This window comes from Centruroides sculpturatus, unplaced genomic scaffold, assembly GCF_000671375.1.
Source record: "Centruroides sculpturatus isolate CEXI.00-Female unplaced genomic scaffold, Cexi_2.0 scaffold4, whole genome shotgun sequence".
Taxonomy (NCBI): Eukaryota; Metazoa; Arthropoda; class Arachnida; order Scorpiones; family Buthidae; genus Centruroides; species Centruroides sculpturatus.
Window position 1 is genome coordinate 825858 of NW_019384444.1, and position 20919 is coordinate 846776.

The 20919-nt window shown below is 27.3% G+C and overlaps 1 protein-coding gene across 2 annotated transcripts in view; it reads left to right on the top strand.

Annotated features, from left to right (window-relative positions):
* The window catches only part of LOC111620290 (transient receptor potential-gamma protein-like), a 63703-nt gene that overhangs the window by 20171 nt on the left and 22613 nt on the right, over positions 1-20919 (top strand). For both annotated transcript variants that reach the window (XM_023362194.1, XM_023362195.1), the window contains exons 2-3: positions 16980-17205; positions 19602-19839. In XM_023362194.1, coding sequence (XP_023217962.1) covers positions 17033-17205; positions 19602-19839 — 411 coding nt within the window. In that variant the 5' untranslated portion in view covers positions 16980-17032. The remainder of the gene's footprint in view (positions 1-16979; positions 17206-19601; positions 19840-20919) is intronic.

The following is a 20919-nucleotide window of genomic DNA, read 5'->3' on the forward strand; positions in this document are numbered from 1 at the left end:
TTTTTATTTTATAATCATTTTCGTTATTTCAAAAAAAAAGAGTAAATGATCCAGATAAACAGTTTCTTTAGAAGATACTCAACTAAATTCATTTTTAATTGTTTGAATTTTCGATATTTATATGCGATAACCAAAATCGAACCTTCTTAGATAATAAAAAAATAAAGGATATTTTGTAAATAAGTATATTTTTTCAATTAAAAATAGATTTTTAATTATCTAAATTCTATAGTACGTATTGTAAATAAATATATTATAACAATTTTTCTAAGTATACATTTAAAAATTATATGAAAATAGACGGTCCTCTGCGATATATGGAAAAAGATATGTTTTAATAAAAACGATGCAAATTTGATTATCTCAATGTTGATTGGTTGATAGAAATGGATAGACGTTAGTTTATTTCTTTAATCAATCTTCGTATCTTCAATCTTCGTTAAAATTTTATATGCTTGATATCTTAACATACATCACAGAGATCGACAATTATTTACAATTTTTCACTTTATTTTATTTCCTTTAAATCTGTCAAAGTTTTCCTATTTATCTACGCTTTATCTATGATAACGATTGAAATTATATGTACTGTACTTTATGTAGATAATAAAATCAAATCTTTTAAAGTTATTTTAATTATGAATGAAAGAAGGATAGTTGTCACTTTTGCATAATGTCTTCTTGACGTTGAAATTGAATTTTCTGCCAAGGATGTCAGAATGTCGAAAAACAATCTATTGTCGCGAACGTGAGGGGGATAGACATCTACAAATGGAATAAGAAATAATGAGAAAAGAAAATAGAAGAAATGGTGGATGTAAGGAAGCTCGATATGAACTAGCTTCATCATTAAACTGTCTTATAGATATAAAAAATTTTTTGAATGAAAAAAAAATATATATGAGCTTTATAACAAGGTAAAGTTACAAATTTCAAACGATCACAAATTTAAATAATGACTTAGTTTATCATCAAAATTAATTTTTCGAAAATTATCTTGTTTAAAAAATCAAATATTGATAGTTTTAATATGCCTTATAATGTATAAAAGTTAGGTAAAAGTTGGCATAAATCCAAAATTTTTATAAGCAATTTCCAGATTGCAGTAACTCAAGTTATAAATTTTATACGAATAATACCCAAGTTATTGTTTGGCAAAGCCTATTAAACGTTTCTAACAGATAATTCAGGAAATTCACTGATATTTTGTTCACTCCGAAAGACAACTTTGTGATCGATATTGTGCCATAATTATACATATAGCGTTACGAAATGGTATGAGAGTTTTATACTAAGAACAAGAGTGCGGTCATTGTCGATGACACTCGTTCATTATCTCCTCATCTACACAAGGTGAATAAATATTTCATATGGCGATCATTATCTTCTTGCCTCGTTTTTTTTATAAAGGTATTACACGAAAACCGAGCACTCTCCACTTTTTTCATAATTACCGTTATGGAAATCGATATTAACTTCGATTCCTTCTTCAATCGCCGTTAACTTAAGCGTAACTCTCGACTGTTTTCCGACCGATAAATCTTTATCTCGTAAGTTCATCTTCACATAAATTACTCAAATAATAGGCCAAAATAGTTCTCGTCAACGTTGGCATATTCTCGTATGCAATAATCTAATACAAACATTATTAAATAGTCCAGCGCCTTTCTGACGTGCTTCCATTGCACCGATAACTTTCATGTTCTCACAGGACTTTCATGTCTATTATGCCAAATGACTGTATTAAATTAACAAATTTACTAAATTAAATATCTCACGCTTCTGGTTGATATTTAATTACCAGATATTAAAATATCTATCCCATTTAAGTAATAAGACATAAATCTGAAAGAAAAATAGAACCAAAGGATGGTGGCATTAAAAAAGGAATTTGAAGAATGCACTTTATATTCTTTTTTCTCTTCACTCTATTATTTAAAATTCCAAAAATCTTTTTAATTGGACTTATAGTGGAAGTTCCAGATTACTTTTATCTTTTCTGCAGTTTATAATACCGTTTGCGAGTTTTTAAAATTCATTAAACTGTCTAAAGTCTCGCTATCTGACTTATTAATGATTTCTTCCATCATCTTATTCTTTCGATTGTCTTTTTATTATTGCCATAGCAACCGCTTCCATGTAAATTTACTGTTGTGCAAGACAATGTTCTTATTTTTTCCTTAATTTTTACCATTCTAAAATCTATATCTTTTATAATTTTTTTTTAAAATTCAGTTGTTGATTCTGTTAATAAGCAGGAGTATAAGACTATTCAAACGTTAATAATTTATTCTCGATTGTAATTAAAATGGTCGTAATTAAAATATATAGAATTTAGTAAATTTGTATCAAAGATGAAAAATGAATATAAGAGAAATAATTAGATTAGACAAACGAGGAATTTCCAAAGGGGAATACAGAAGGGATAGGCAACAGTGGTAGCGTATTGACTGGATTTGCTAGTTACGTGACTAGTGCCTTAACAGTCTGCCATTTTAAGATATGACTCGGAATCAAATAGTTCGGATTTCACTTTATGCAGAGAAACATCTGCCCCGTTCTCGTTGAATTTTAAACAATCTGATAACACTTTCCGCCATCGTTCTAAATACTTCTTAAAATGATATAAGACGAAAAGAAAAGATTCATCTGATGCATTTCAAACTCGCCCACCATGCTATAATGAAGCGAATCTCTCGTGCAATTATTTATTAGCAGTTAGCTGATTGTAATTAATGGCTCGGTTGACTTTTTCGTACCAAGATGTTTCCATTATTATCTACTCCCGAAGCGATAAAGTTAATTTAGTTAAGTAATTTTAATCACAAATAGAATCACCCGACTTTCCGACTTTGTTTAGTTTTTCTTTTATATATATATATATAATATTGATAGCACTCGAATAACGCGAGCGATTTTGCTTAGTGCCAAGAATCTGTGTTGATCGATTACCAGAGGATGTAACACTTTTTCTTCAGAAAGCAGAATTTTGTCGAATTAGTCGATTTTCTTTTTTAGATGTCTTTCTATATTACTGAAGAGCTTCTCTTCAGGTTAACGCTTTAGTTGTTGTTGTTTTATTTTATTTTTTTAATCAACAAATAGTTGATTCGGATTGTTTTTAAGAAGAACTTATTGAAAAAGATCATCTGTTCTAACAAAAAAAATTGCACTTCAAATTATTTGATATTTTGTCTCCGACTTTCGATAAAATCGTTTCTTGGCGGATGATAAATGATTATAAAAACAATAATATTTTTCCTACTCGTTTGTGCTGAATAAGCGTAATTTGCATTTGTTTATTTATTTTAAAATTAAAAAGATAAAATAAATCTCGACCGGATATGTTTTGTTAAATGTTTATGGTTGGAATCATTAGCGAAATGGTCACATATTGTTTTCTTTATAGTAGTATAGGATTTTCGGTTAAAATAAGTGCTGCTAAATTACCAATAAAAACACAAGTTAAGTCTTTTTTTAGTCGAACTCGAGGTATAATTTTTTAAAATATTTATAAAGAAATGTGTAATATGGTAAAAAGTAGTTAATTAGCACATAGACTCTTTTTTTGCTCTATTCGATAATTTGGTTATTAGTCTTTTTCCAATTTAATTTAGAAACAAGTTTGTCGTAAAGACTATTTAATCACTCGGGACGTATTAATTACCTTCATTAAAATTCAAAAACTAGAGATATGCAAATATATTATGACCTTCATCGATACTTTAAATGAAGCTATGCCGTAGATACGACATTTGATAGTTATTCGCCAATTAGCGTACAATTTAGAAATATAGATAAATTCCTATTTCTTAAATAGCTTTTAAATTTATTTTATGTCCATAGTTTTATGGGGTATGTGGAAAAGTAGGTTAAAATATTAGGAAAATGTATTGTAATTGTCATTCTTTTAATAAAAATTAATATTTAATTAAAATAAAATAGTTTTGCAAAAATATTTAACGACATTTCTTAATTTTAGAGAAAAAAAAATGATTTATTTTATATTATTAAATGTTTAAAAAATTGAGAAAACAAGTGTTTTACTTGTAGCATTAAATAACGTATGCAAAGAAATGTCATCGCTGTGTCTTTGAATTGACTTTGATATTTTTAAGCTTAAATTATCATACAATTAAAGAGAGCGGATGGCTTCTTAAACTTTAAATAGTTGCCAAATGCATATGTTTATCTGCACTTAAGCTATTTTCATTTATAATTTTAAATAATATCGAAGAAACTTTCATATTATATCTATTTATATATTTATTCAATATATAAAAGTTTAATAAAAGCAATTTAATAAATTAAAATGCTTGAAAATAATATTAGCTGAACAAACAAAAAAAATCTTTTTTAATGTAAAATTATTTATTGTTCAATTTAAATCTCTAACTGTTTAAACAATAATTGAGAAAATCGAAAAATAATTTTTTTAATTTAAAGATTAAGTTAAATAACCTAAGAGAAAGTCTATCTATAAAACAATTTTTGGTATCTATAAGCTTACACAAAGATGGAATGTAAATATTTACATATATGGCAATGAAAATATTTATTTAGAAGAAAAAACTGCATTTTATTTAGTTTAACTTTATGATACGAACGTTTTACACATCCAAAACTATTTGTTAACAGCGTTTTATAGTTACATTAATTTTACCAGTCGATAATAGAGGAGGATGTTTAACATTTATCTATAGAAGGAGATAATACAAACTTCTTCTATAAATAAATCGATAAATAATCTGTCAAAAATATATTCGTTTAGTCGTAGATTTTGGAAGCTTTTGATAAAAAAAATGAAAATTACACAAGCACAGGGTTATATTTTCATTGATTTAGGCTTATTTCATACATAAAGATTAATCACATAGACTTATAAATTATATTAAGTAGCGATATAGTAAAAGATTTACACGTTAATTTAATTTCAAGTATTTCTAATGATAATTTTGTAGAAGTTAAAATAAATCGAAAGAAATATTCTTTAACTTTTATTCCATTAAGTGTATCTAGCTGTCAGCCACTTCCTTTTTTACTGTCAGTCGAAGGATTGGTTCGAAGATATCAGTAAAAGAGCTATACTGGGTCGCGATACTTAAGTACAGCATCAACTCCCACGAGATATTTTTGAAAGCAAGACGACTGTAACGTCAGATGTTCATTACTATGAAAGTTTATGTAATATTTTTCAAAAGTAACAAAATGTTTAATAATATAAAATTTGTCTTTAATTCCTGTCAATGACATTTTTCGAGTAGAATGTGCCGTAACGAATACGAAATCCTAACTTTTAATATATTTTTTTCAAAAAGTTTAAAAGCTGAAAGAAATCATAAAGACAGACAAAAAACAGCGAGCCAAAAAGAAAGTAAAAAGTTTACAAGTTTTCAATAAGAAGCTTGTCTACTGATGGAACAGAATTTCAAAAGGTATTGTTTAGCTATTGTTATTATTCCTCGAACATCCCTGAGTATAAATGAATGATGGCCATTCAAGATAAATTAAAGAGAACGTTTAAACCTAATCTGATCGAAATGCAATTTTCTTACTCTTAAAAGCAAACTCTGCCAAAAAGAGATTAAGTTACTGCACAGCGTCAACGACTAAAGGAGATCCTCAGTCAAAGCAATAAATGAAGCAGTAAGTTCGAACACGTGACTCGAATCTTACCAAACATTCTCGTAACAAATTACGGTCTCCTTTATTAATTTTTATTTTATGACCCATAAATAATTTAGTCCGATCGTGTTAAATTATGTTTAAGATGATTTTTAATATGTACAACTTCGAACAGTTTCAACAGAACTTTTTGATATTCATGACAGTAAATTCCTTTAAGAAGAAGCTGACTGGAATGAAAATGAAAATTTCCATGACGAAGTGCAGACGTTGTCTTTTCGCAAACAATAAAAACATCTACTTCAAAGTTTTTTATATATATAAAATCATTATATATATGAATATATGTGAATATATATATTCAATTTTGATACAGAAGTTATGAATGATTTCAAAATATTTTACGCAATTGTAATAACTAAGCAATTAAATTTTGGTTATTACTATTATTATTATTATTTTATTTTTAAACTATAATTATAGGTAATTATTCATTTTTAGATCAATCTTTACTTTCGTTTAATTTAGAAATAAAGAATGATAAATTTATAAAACTTTTTTGTAAACATAAACCTGTGCTTAAATTTTTAAAAATTCAATGTAGTGAATCTCAAATAATTTAAACAGACAGTACTATAATTATCACCTTATCTTCATAATAATATTTTATGGTAATAAAAAGTGATAAGCTAATAAACTGAATTTATTTCAATTATTTTTCTTGTTACGTTATCTATTAAAATTGTCCCTTTTTTCCTATTAATATTTACAATTATTTAAAAAAAAAATTCTTACGGAGTAATAATTACAGATTATCTCTGACAAAGGCCAGAGTTACCAAAAAAAGTATGTTGTACGTCGAACTGCTGATTATCTTATAATTACCAAGCAGTATTGGCAGTAACATCGGAGTAAATGACATTGTAGTCAACGAACAACTTTTCATACTAATTTTAACAACTAGTTTTCACGTCGTGGAAATTTTTCCGAGAACGACAGACAATTTTCCGTTAATCAATGTTTTCCAACCTTTTTTTTTCCTTTCATTAATTAACTTTTCTGCTATATACTATATACAGTTCTATACGAATCGTTATTGGCTGCAATTTGAAAAAATTGTAGACCTATAAATTCCCATTGTCGTTCGTCTGTCTGTCTTGCCTTAATCTCGAGAAATCTGTTAGATAGGTGAAAGTCGAGACCAAATAGAAAAGGTTAAAGGCAGGAGGCCCTGATTAACTATATACAAACTTCCGATATGAATCGAAAGTCACGTTATTTCAATTAAAAAATTTTCCCTAAAAGGAATCAGATGGTCGGCACGACTCTATTGCTAGCAGGTAATGTATAATATACAAGAGCAAGAGGCTACTAATTCCAGATGGAGAACGTATATTTTGAATTAAATAAATTAAGAATATGATTAAAAATTGCAACCCGGCATTGTGACAATGTAACAATAAATAATTGCTTGTTTACAATATTCAATTCCAACTTGTTTTCTATAAGTTAACTAATTATTGATAGACGAAAAATTTTAACCAGTTGGACCGCCATAATTTATCGTTGTTTCAACGCTATTCTTGGCTTGATAGTATTATTCCCAACGATAATTAGAATTTAATACAATTGAACTCACTTATTATGTTTCGTAAATCAGGAAAAAGTAATTTAAATATTTAAAAAAAAATCATTTAAACAAAAGTTCTTCATGGAATAAATCTTTCTTGTGATTCTGAATTAATAGTGGGATATGTGGCATATGCAAGCTGTCAAGTTGGATGTCAAAGTAAGATATCGCATAACATCGCGATCCTCTTCGATTTACATTTACTGTTTTATTCTACTGTGAGTACACCGCATTCAATCAATATACATCCGCATTATTTGTAGTCGAGGGTTATATAACTTTAATTTAAATATCTAGAAAAATCTATTATAATTTTAAATGACGAGAGTAACTAGATAGGTTTACGTGTTCATAAGTAAGTTATTATCGTAATTCAATATTCCATATCCGAAAAGAATTGATATGTTAGTAATGTAACTTCTAAAGCAGTATTCCGGAGCAGCTACACAATTTGCATATATTTTAAGACGAATTGAGAACCAGATCCATCCTGAAAGTGTATCTCGGACATTTCTTATTTCCCCGGGTGTATTTTTCTCTTTTTCGAAATCCTTTTACCTTCCAGTTGGATTTTTATGTGAAAGAGATCGGTTGGTACTTCCAGAGTTTGCCCTAGTGAATTTTTATAAAAATATAAGTCAGTATGATAAATTTCTTCTAAAGATTGTAAAAAAAAACAACTAGTTTATTTTACTGTAATCTTATACAGCTGTTTTGGTCAATTCAGTATACACGCATATATTTGTTTTTTCATTTATGAAAATAAAATTGTGCAAAATATGGTTTTAACAATTGATTGTCTACGGAGTTGTAAGTTTGTAAGTGTGTCATGGGTTACTGACTTGTACTTCAAATGGTTTTCGAAGAAATGGGTGGAGGCGTAATTCATATTGTATGAACTAAAAGAGAAAAATGGAATAATGTAAGAATATCGGGAAAGGAATTATTAATTTTCATTTTTTTTCTCTTCGAAATTGAATAAATGATGATATTTCTTTGGGACGTGCCATTTTTTGTATACACTTTTATATAATGCGTCTGCAATATTACTGCAGTTAGACATCTAAGTTTTTATTTACGATATTCACGTAAGAATTGAACGCTGATCTTCCACTTTAAGCTCGGTTATTATTAATATGAATCACTCTTCATAAATACATTTCAGCTAGCAGCATTTCATCAATCTGTATTAACGACGAAGATCGAATTTGAAAGCAGATGATAAAGTGTAAGGTCTTTAAATATGTAATTAATGCTTCCACACGCTACTACAATAATATAACGGATACGCCAGACACGCGAATACATGTTGTGATTTTCGAACTACACATATTTTTTCCGAATAACAATTTCAGTTTATGTATTCTTTTCTATCATTAATTTAACATTTACACATCGGTGTTTACATTATAATTATACAGATTAATATTAGGCATGACTAAATGATAAGAAAATTTCAATAATTGATGTATTGTACAGTATTAAAGACTGGAGGAGTGTCTGAAGATTCATCATTTTTCGATTTTGGCTTTTTTGGAATAATTCGATAACATCGGTGACATAGCACAGACAGATCTTTATCATCTTGACATTGATCTTTCATATCCTCTTCTGACCGGGTTACATCATTTCCATTCACAAAGACTTCTTCACAACTCTCTTTAAGATTATCATATTTTTTCGATGGGCATATTCTATGAATATGATATCAGTTTCTGTTGATATTAAATATTCTTCCATTTTTATCTAAATGCATATTTAACGTCTCATTTCGTTTCCATTAATACAGCCCACCGATTGTTATCGCTCGTGAATCTTCTTTGATGAACGACTTCATCGACAATGAATTCGAGAAATATGTGAAAATTAATTTTATGGATTTTTTTCGTATTCGTTTTTTCGATTAAATTTATAAAGAATTTTTCTTATATTCAACAGGAATTATTGGATTCGAATCAATAGATTCGTTTTAAAGAAAGCGTAAGAAGTATTCAAAGGCCAAAGGTAAATCTGATTGGTGACCTTGGAATATTTAAATTCATAATATTTTCCTAAGAAGTTTGTCGTTGTATTTTACGTTCAGGAAGTACCATTATTTATTTACAGTTGATAAAATATGGCAAAAAGCGTTGGAACGATAAACTATCCACGTTGAAGTAATGAGAATATTTTCCTTGTTTTATAAATCAGGAAATATCGAGCTTATTTCTGTTACGTTTAATTGAATTTTATGTAAAAAATTATTTTGATCTTATCCATTTCTCTCTTCAATTTATATGTCTTAAGTTGTTTACAGTTGAAAACTTCTCAGAAGATGGATGTTTTTTTTTATAAGTCTATATTTAATTATAAAGAATAAAAACTTATAAAACATGGAATGAATAGAGTAGATTAAGTTATTTAGTATTAAAATGCAAGTTTTTGTTCATCGATTTTTTTAAACTACCATAAAAATTTTGATAAGATAGTACCTCGGGCGTTTTCTCTTCACTTATAACTCTGATCTTAGAATTATTGAGTTATACATACTGAAACAAACTTTGCCTGTACATTGAATAAGAGTATAAATTTTTATTTTATTTTTTTACATATCGTGTTTTATCGTCGTTAAACTTATAAATCTACGTAGAATACAAGGAAGGTATCAATTTTTATCATTCCATTTAAGAATGCTGCAGAACGTAGATAATAAATTTAACCTAGTTGAAAATTACAAATTTATCTTCTTTTATTGTCCTTATATTTTGTTTTTATTTAATATACTTTTGTAAAGTTATTAAAAACCAATTAATATTTTTGATTCGTATGAAGATATTTTTTAATTATTTTAATACTTTTATTAAATGATTACAGGTATTATTTGTATTTTTATTTATTTATAAATAATTCAATCCACGAATTTCTTATTTCACTTAATTGTGTTTTATCTATTCAACGCTGGCTTTTACGACTGATATAACTTTTCTACTATGCTATATTTAAATATCGTACATTTTTGTCATCCGTCACACAGTAAAAACTCTATTTCTTGGAACCTAATGTCAATTTATGACACAGTCTAAAGGTAATATGATGGCCTGCTTAACGACGGTTCTCCAGAAATCAATTAGGTCGTAAAAGCGGGAGTCTTCTGTATTAAGTTAGGCTTTTTACTTTATTCAGTGGCCAAATAAGGCCCATAATTTATTTTAAATTTTCTAAATATTCAACAAATCCTGTGTGAAAGGTTATATCTGTAGTTATTGCTACTCAGCAGTGTGGTTTTCTTTAAATAGTTAAGAAAATTTAACTGTTTTTAAAAATAATTTAGTTTATTAGATTGATGTTTATTGATTTAAAGAGAATGAGGATCAAAAATTAAATTAAACTAAGTATCATTATGGATATGTAAGTAATATAAGTAATACATAGTATTTAATTGGAAACATTAGAGATTTCTTTATAGAAATTAATTGTAGACTTTAATTTTTTAATTCTTTTTAAGAAATGAAATAAAGATTATAAATTATTTTATAGCTTATAAAAATCTAAAAATACAAAAAATCAAATTTAACATTTATAAAAGAATTCAATTATAGATATTAAGCATTTAGAAGTAATGGATAGAATAAAATCATTCTGTGATATATTGTAGAATTCACTTAATGTTGTTGTCTGATGTATTTTTATGTCGTTATTGTTATAGCATCAATAAATATCATAATCTGTTTTCTTTCTTGAATGCTTCCTTGCTACGTGCGAAAATGATGGCAAAAATCTATGACCATCAATTGAAACTCAACACATTGAGATAAGTAGATCAATAGATAAAAGAAATAGCGGTTAATGATTCTCATTTTGCTTGCTTTCATCAATAATGAAAATTTTAATTAGTAAATACTGTTACTTTCTTATTCGTTTCTCTTATATTTTTAAATTAACTACTAGATTTCGTGTATAAAAATGAAATCTATTTATTTACTATTTCTAATTATCGAATTTAATTGTATAAAAGTTTCTATCGGCAGAAAAACATCTATTTTTAAAGCGTTTTTATCAAATTATTTTAAATTAATTCCAGAAATTAATCCAAGAATCTGTTTATTAAATCTTCTACTAGAGAAATAAAAGTTCAATTTATAATTAATAAGTTAAACTTTTATTTTTCTAGTTTTTAAGGCAGTTGAAGTAAATAGACTTAAAAAAAGGAAGTAAATCATTTTGTCACTAATAAAAGTAATCCAAAATTATTGACTTCCAGTTCATAAATCCTACTGCTAAAACCATCTTGAATTGTTTCATTGATTCTTCCAACATAGAACTCGTTTATAAGTGAAGCAAACTTTCCTATAATCCTCCAAGACGTGATTATGAAAGAAAATAGTGTTTAGTCCTCTAGAAAATACTTTACCATCTTATCTTCCATGAATCACATATTGTTTCTTATCATTCAGATTTGCCAATCCTTCTGGCAAATTGAGGAATGCCAAAGACTTGAGTGTTGATTATGTAACAATAAAATTGGAAGCAGATAAAACTATAGGATAAATCCATCGTATACAAAGATAAAATGGGTTACAAACTATTCCTGGTGGATTGATAAGCTATAAGAGTGCTTCGTAAGTGGAAAAGCAATTACAAATGTTTAATATTAATCTATTTTTGTTGCAGTTTTAATGGTAAAACTTAAACTATTCTTTATTCGAAAAAATATTAAATATAAAATATACAAATAGAACACATAAAATTGGACATGTTCCTGGAAGTTTTTTACAACAAATCTGCAATCCAAACAAATAGAAGTCAAGTTCGAATCTTGTTAGGTTGTTAAATTTAAGTTTTATAGAGAGTTGGACTTAAAAGAGTTATCTCGACATGACTTTCCTCTCAAAGAGAATCTGATATTGACTGAAAGAAAAGTTTTATACCAAGCTAATTTTATGACTATTTTTTATTGCGAGACGAAGGTGAAACGTTTTTTCTTAACATAGGCAAAAATTGTCGGTTTTTCTTTAAGTTATTCATTCGTTAATAATTTCTTAAAGAACGATTATAACTCACTAAATTTAAAATCGATATTTTCGGATTTTTATAAGGTGCAGATAACTTTAATCACCGAGTAGGACGGGCTTTTTTATGATTAATTTATCTTTTAATGTATCTCCGTACACTTTTTAGATGCACAATTACCAAAAAGATTTAAAATAAACAGTGAATTTCATCAACATTCCGAAGCCGTTCGTCATTTTGGACTGTTCAAATTCAACAGAGGTCACTCTATTTTAAGCGCCCGGATAAACAGTTGCTTCGCTTTCTGTACAAATTTTATTGATTAAACGTTGGGCATGTGGCAGTTTGAACTCGAATCTTTTGCTAATTCTCTTACTCATAGAACAAATATCTCCACATATCAGTTTCGTTATCTGGCAAGAAACATGCGGAACGTCGTTTATCTGTATATCGTGATGGAAAAGTCGATCTTTCCACCCCAGAGTAGTTAGTGGATGCGCTCCTGCAACCACAATAATCGCATTTTATTTAACGATAATAGCTCATAAAACAACACGAGTATCTTTCGATAAAATATATATTCCTTTACCGATTGATAAATATTTTTGAAATTAATCTCACCCAAAACAAATAAGTATTTAGTGCATTTTTACAACAAAACTTAATTATATTTGAATTTTAATGCCGAATTTTAGTTAATATTACGCAAGAAATAAAAACATCGATAATTTATTACTGGTTACAATAAAACTTTTGCGGACAGAAATTAATTGAGTCGAGCTCTTTGCTGCATCTGAAAAACAAAAAAAAAACATCTTTCAACTATAAAAATCCACCTTTTTCCTGCTGTAAATCCGTGGAGTAGATGTAAGACTTTGTTTTATATCTCTTTCGGTTGTTTTTTATTGTCTGTACTGTAGAAGTTATAATTTAATTTATAACTTTTTCTGTTTTACGCTATACATTAATATTGTATACTTTACGTGAGGAATGCAAAGCAGCGGAATAATAATTATTCATTTTTTTTAACGCAATGTAACTCTCGTACGAACTAATTTTTCTTAAGCAATTATACTTTCAGATTAATTATCGTTTTTGTTCGTGTAAATGATCTCGACAAAATTTTAATCAACGTTCCTCTATACAAATAACCTGTTTTGTCAGTAAAGGTTATGTCATTTAATAGAATGGCAGGAGAAAAAAATTGAAAAAATTCACTTTCGATTGATATTAAAATAGCCTACATAGTAACGAAAATCTTTAATTAAGAAGAAGCTTCAATAATGAATCATTCGGGACTGATAAAATAGTCTTTAGTTGCAATAGGATAATGCAAATCTGAAAGATTAACTAGAGCTAGACGTGAGTGTACTTGCATGTAAAATTACGTACGCAAACATGCTTCTCTAGTTATATATTCGAGTTGAATTACCTAGAAGCGATATTAAATTAAATAATATACAGACTTTAATCAATTTCTATAAGTTAAACAGCGCTTTAATTTTCGTTTATTGATGAAAATTAATTCGCGATTTAGTCTACTATAGGTTTAATCCTCGTCTCTTGTTTCCTTTGTATAAATTATATGGTACTTGGCCTCGTTCTGTTGATAATGCAACTTTATCCGGGTCACTATCAAGGGCCGAATATTAATAATGAAAACTGTCATCTTGTGTAAGTGTTGGAATGGACCCAAAATGGTGACACTGTTTAAATTTATATGGAATAACTTAATCAAAAAAGTGACACTTCATAAATTCGCATTTATTGATTAATAAATTGTCCATATGTTTTATTATAAATCATGTAAAAGTGTTTAAAAACATCTTCCGAGATTAAGATTTATCTTAAGAAGAGTAAAATATTTGTAGTGAACTCGGATTTTATCGCATATGTTAATATAAGTTTTAGCTTTATCTTTAATAAATTTTATTCTATATAATGATTCTTTATTTTATAAAAATATTCTATCGAATTATATTAATGAATATTATAAATTTAATAAGAGGCAAAATATATAAAATTTGATATAAAATTTTTTCGTTTAAGTAAAATATCGAATAAATTTTTGTCTTGAATCTTAACAATATTGACAGTTTCCATAATTTGTAATAGTTTGAGAGTTGCCAAATTTTAAATGTTCTTACTTAATTTTATTTAATTTTAAGTTTTCATAAAGTTTAAAAATACGTGTAAATAGTAAATGTAAACATATAAACAAATAACATTCAATACAAAGTATATACACCATTCTTTATTCTCCAAAAACTGATCCGGGTAGAAAAAAAATGTTTTTTTTTATTCTGATTGATTTAATCAGTCTTTCGATTAACATGCCCCAATGTTCTAACCGGCCAAACATGTAAATCAATTGAAGTTAAATAAATTACTCCTTTGTTTCTGGTTTACATTGGGCAAATGTTACATGAGTATCTTCGAATGTCTTAATTCGAAGTTACTCATACAGTATAAATCTCGACCGTGTTCGTACCGAAGAACACGAATTCGGAACTTATCGAGAGTTAAAATATATTTTTCTGACTCAGTTAATACGTGATTAATATACAGCAGAACGTGTTATTTGATTATTAACAGTTTTATGGTTTTCCTTCAGTAATTTAAGGCAATTCATTCAATTATGAAGTTCTAACACCCGAACAAAAATAAATAAATAAATAAATAAATAATTAGCGTTAAATTATTTTAAATTAATTCCAGAAATTAATCCAAGAATCTGTTTATTAAATCTTCTACTAGAGAAATAAAAGTTCAATTTATAATTAATAAGTTAAACTTTTATTTTTCTAGTTTTTAAGGCAGTTGAAGTAAATAGACTTAAAAAAAGGAAGTAAATCATTTTGTCACTAATAAAAGTAATCCAAAATTATTGACTTCCAGTTNTGATTATTAACAGTTTTATGGTTTTCCTTCAGTAATTTAAGGCAATTCATTCAATTATGAAGTTCTAACACCCGAACAAAAATAAATAAATAAATAAATAATTAGTTCCTCTCTTCATTAAATAATGGAAACATTGTAAAATGATGTAAACATTATTTTAAGGAATTATTAAAATAAAACTAAAGCTCATGTATTTTTGTTTTAATCAAGATCAAGCCATCGTATTGAAAGTTATTTCAAATATAAATGTCAGAGAAAGTCATTTGGATATTCAAAATGAAGTGCAGTTGCAGATATCCACTATTCAAATAATTCTATTTTTTGGAAGACTCATTTCACTATTTAAATTGGTATCATTTAAGGATCGAAGCAACTTTTTCGTCAATTTCTCAAAAAATAAGTCGTCTTCTTTAAATAAAATTACACAACTCTGCATCAGAGAAATGCCGTAAATTTTCTTGTAAGGAGAGAATTTTCTCATGCTTGATGCGATTTAAAAACTAATTTCCCGATAAAGTTAACTGAATGCACGTTTATTTACATTAGTCGAGCAAAAGATCCGTTTGGTGTATAAATATTGTTATACATATGTTAATACTAAGCGCGTGTTTTATCGATTCTTGTCTTGTACGGAGATCTTGTATAATTTCCTGGTGTATAATGAATAGAATGTATCTATTCTCCAGTCATAATTAAGACGGATGTTTAACAATTGTTTACTGGAGAAATTGAATAATTGCATTATAATGTTGGTCAGTTGTAGCAAGTGTTGGGTATTTTTAATCTCTTCTAAGTGACTTTATGAACTATTATGAATTATAAAGCTTAACGATTATCTAACTTAAATCACCCTTAAATAATTTGCTACATAAAATATTATTAAATTATAATGAAGTTTTGTCAAAATTTTATCGTCTTCTCTTGAGAAATTCATAGTAGTTTATTGTATTATGATATATTCATTTTGTAAGTTGGAGAATGCATAAGCGTAGAAAAAAATAAATAAAAAATATTATGTGTGATAATAAAAATTCCTGTTGGACGTTTAAAGTTTAATTGTTATTGTTTACGGCCAGTTATTATGTTAATCAGACAGTACTAGGTAGAGCAGTTGATGCTGAAAATCTCAATACAGCGCCGAGAAATATCAATATCCAAGTACTGACAAGTCAGGACGTTGCCCTTTAGAGCGTACATGTAGGTGCTGATGTTGTTGCAAAATTCTTTATTGTGAAATTTCGGTTCCTTTCAAATTTTTAAAGAAATACCCGATTTATTTTGCATTTTTTAACGATTTGCATTTGATAAAAATCAAATTTTTCAGCTCTGTTAATTCTATTGCTTTTAATTTCATTTCATCGAATTATTTAAAGTGAGGACTTGTTCGATTGAATAGTTTTCTTATGTTATTGTTTTATTAAAAATTATCGAATAAATTTATATATCTTAATAACTGAGCTATAACTATTTTCAATTTATTAAATCGTTTATTTATTTTTCTTATGGTACAAATCAAATCAGAAACATTTGCAAATTATAGAAGATGCAGGTTTTAGCAATATGCAATTGCTTTTACTATAGAGAAAAGTTGTTATTAATGATATTTTTAAGATTAATTTTTGTGATATTTGATTAATAGAATAAAATTTGCTTATTTTGTACATTTTGTAAGAATGTTTTGTTCGTTTTCTGGCAAATAAGGGAGGTCAATCGATACATCTGCCTGCAGTTCCTTGCTGCTTGTTTCCACTGCATCTCAGTCTGGACTTAGAAATAACTGAATTGGATTATATAACGATCTATTTTTCTGATTCTTAATTTAATTTCTTCACAGGTTTCGAAGTAATAATTTTGCATCTAAAATGAAACTGTATCATTGTTGAAATAATGGACGAAGAGGCGGGTGAGTGTGATCCGGAGGAGGTAAAATGTCATGTCAATCATGCACCTCATCCACCTCCGAAACAAGAAAAGACAGAAAGGAAGGAAGGCCAGTTGCTGTTTGAAGAAAAAAAGTTTCTTTTGTCTGTAGAAAGAGGTGATTTGGCTTCTGTCAGAAGGTGAGATATCCCCCATTGATTTATTTATTAGCTATATGTGAATTCTGCCGCTCTTTTGTCCGATTGTGATTACAACTTACGATAGATTTTCAGTCATGTAGGTCAAAAGTTAACTTAGAGAATGATAAAGATTCTTTAAGGGGATGAATCTTATATCATTGACTCCTAATTTGTCTAACAGTGTAATGAATTACAAAAGATTGCCGATATATCAATAGATATATTTTAATTAATATTTAATAGTATTTGTAGTTCTTTTTTTAATCTAATATTCAATATTTTAATCGAAATACAGAAGATATATCGTGTAGTTTTATGTTACAATGAATGTAACAATATATAATTGAGAGTTATCAATTATATATAGTTATTTATGAATTTATTTACTAGTTACTTAAGAATTAATTAAAGAAACTAATTAATTCATAAGCAAAAATTAAATAAAAATTAGAAATAGTTTTTGCAAAATATTGATATTATCTACTTATTTCAGATTTTTATATAACATTGAATAAAGAATTCGTGCAAATAGTATTTTTTATTTAAGAAAAATTAAAGTTTATCCAGACAATGTAAAATTTCAAGCTAATGCCAAGAAAAAGAGATTATTATTCAAATTCAAAACTTGTTAACGATATTTCTACTCCTGATAAAAGCATTTTTCTTACATCTCAGTAATTAATGATTAATTAAATTTTATACTGGAATTGTTCTCTCTGAATAAAGAACATAATGCCTACAGTTAGATTATTGTGACTCCTAGCAAGATTCAGCATTCAATTAACGACTGCGAAACATCTTAAAAAGCAGCAGTTTCAACATAAAAACGTCTGTTAAAACAACAAATGTAAAAAAAGAATATAAAAAATTATTGTCGTTTAAGTTCATTAAGATTTCTATTTGTTTTATTTTTATATGTTTTTCCCGATTTAACTGTTTCTTTTTTTTAGACTCAAACTATTTATTAAGTTCAAATGGCTAAAATAACGATTTTAAATTAGTAAAAAAAAAATTATTTAAAATCTTGACTTTAGTGCTTTTTTTAAAGTGAAAACAGACTTTCCATCTCGTTCGTTATTATAAATTAACGAGTGGTAGCAAAAGAAAGAATATAATGGAAGAGCGCAAACTGTAGAATCTGAAATTGGATTGTTACGAATTGGTTATTATCAAATGTGCTTTGGTGACAGGTGAAGGGAGAAACGATTTTATGGTAGTGAACTTGATTCTGTCTCTCACACCAACTTTATTTCATATCTTATTACTAAGTAATTCCGTCTTGATTGAAATGCAACGTACTATGCATTCTATTTATTCTCTAAATCCTTCAAGATTTATCCATCGAGATTGTATCGATCTAATGGATTATATCCAAATAACGTAAAAAGCTACCTTTCCCCCCATAAAATTTTACAATAGCTTAATTTACTAGCAAGATTTGTATATATTATAAACGAATAACTAACAGGCCATAAATCTATTTTGCTAGATGATAATTTGTTGTGATTTAAGAAAATAAATTGATAACATAAATGCGTATAAAAGTATAATTACCTTGTTTCAAATAAATTCTATCTTTCTTTTGTTCTTCTTATGTATATCGATATTTCAAGTGCTTCCGGAGAGCGTTGATAGAATCTTTCGTTAAGCTCGTGATTTTAAATATAAGCATTTCTTCTTTAGAAAATAAATAGACAGATCGACCTGGTTAAGTTAGTCGATCACAGTAAAGAGTTAAGCTATAGAGATTTTTAAGACGATTTTATATATTTAATAATTGCTAATTAATAGTAATTTGGTCTCAAAATATTTTGAAATTAGTCATTTGAGAAAGGAAAGAAAAATAATAAAGGAATTTTTCATTTTTCATGAAACTATCCTGTTATTATTCTAACTTATTTTACCATCGAATTACCATAATTTATGGAAATTACTTATCTGTCTTTTTAAAAAATATCAAACAACGACTTTTTAACGATGATTTATTTTTTAGTATTCTTTACACTATTAATTTTTCTCTGATAAAAACTGCAATCTTTACTGTCGAGAGATGCTTATATTTTCTACTCGGGAATGCGATCTCATTATAAGGCGATTAATTGTTTTAACTGCATATTCCAATGAACCACTAATCTATTTTCGATTGGATGTTGCTGCCAAAAACAATCTTAGTTATAAGCCGATTTAAATATCGCAGAGAAAAATAAAAATTTTTATTCGATTTTAAAATTCATATATTTGACGAATAAATCTGACGAATTGATTTTTGTTCCTTTCTCATATATGTGTAAATATCTTGAATTCAGAAAGGCTTTTACAGTTATTTTTAAATACGTAAACTTTTAATCAAATTTTCTGTTTTTTCATTATTTATATTCATTGTTTTTTCCTCTCAGATATCTAGAATCTGCCAAAGAAAAAGGCCAAATCAATATCAATTGCGTGGATCCCCTAGCAAGATCCGCTCTGTTGATGGCCATTGATAATGAAAATTTGGAAATGGTAGAATTATTAATAAAATATGGAGTAGAAACAAAAGATGCATTACTTCATGCTATTAGTGAAGAATATGTCGAAGCAGTCGAAGTATTGTTGGAACATGAAGAAGCTCATCACGCTCCAGGGGAGCCACATGTAAATATGTCTTTAATAATTGTAATTGTAATAAAATATTAAGTACAGTATTTTACTGCATATAAGACATACAGCATCAGGGCAGAATATTTAGAGAAAAGTATTTAGTGTATTTAAAAGCCATTCCGCGCCTTTGACATTCGATTCCCAAAATTTTGTTTAAAAAAGTAAAATTAGAATGCAACAGGGAAAAAAGAGAAGTCATTTACCATTAAAATATTTAACATGACTACATGAAAAAGCTGCTTTTCATTCTCTGTAATGGCAAAGACTAGGATATCTAGGCACTAAAAATCATATAAGTTATAACTATTTATATTATTTTTAGTTCTTAAACGACCTTACTTTAGTAATAGCACAGGCTATTCTTATGTATCAGTTCATATCTTCCCACAGACAGCTGAAGTTTACTATTAAATATTTTAAATTCTAAATTAAATTAAACTTTAATTTATAATTTGCAAATATTTTAAGATTAGTAGAAAAACTAATTTTTAAAACAAGATCTAAAAATTTTAAACAGAATGTTTAGTGATTGACTAAAAAAATCATTCAATTTCACTTTTTTGGGATGGGATGGGGTAGAGTGAAAGTTGGAAAATGCTAGCATTAAGCATTTTTAAGTGTTAAGTGTTTAATCTAGTCGTAGAAATCTGGAAAGCCTATCTTTAGCCTATTGAAGGCCGTTTGAGGAATTCAGTCGTCTATGGGAGAGCGCAAATTAACATATAAGATGCAGGGCGATCTTTTAGCCTGTTTTTTGGACAAAAGTTGCTTCTTATATGTCGTAAAATACGCTATTATCAAATTTCGTGAAAACAATCATATACAATTTGATGAATAGATAATGGAAAAATTTAACAGATTTTATTCCTCTCATTTTCTAGAATTTTATAGAAAATTCATGAGTTTAATCGATTAACTAAAGCAATATTACTAATCTACAGTACTTTGCAAATTATTAAATCCATGCAAAAAATTGATGATTTATTAGTTTTTGATGTAATAATTCAATAAAAATGCAATTGTTGATAAGATTATTTAAATATCATAGAACTTTAAAAAATCTAAAATGAAAAT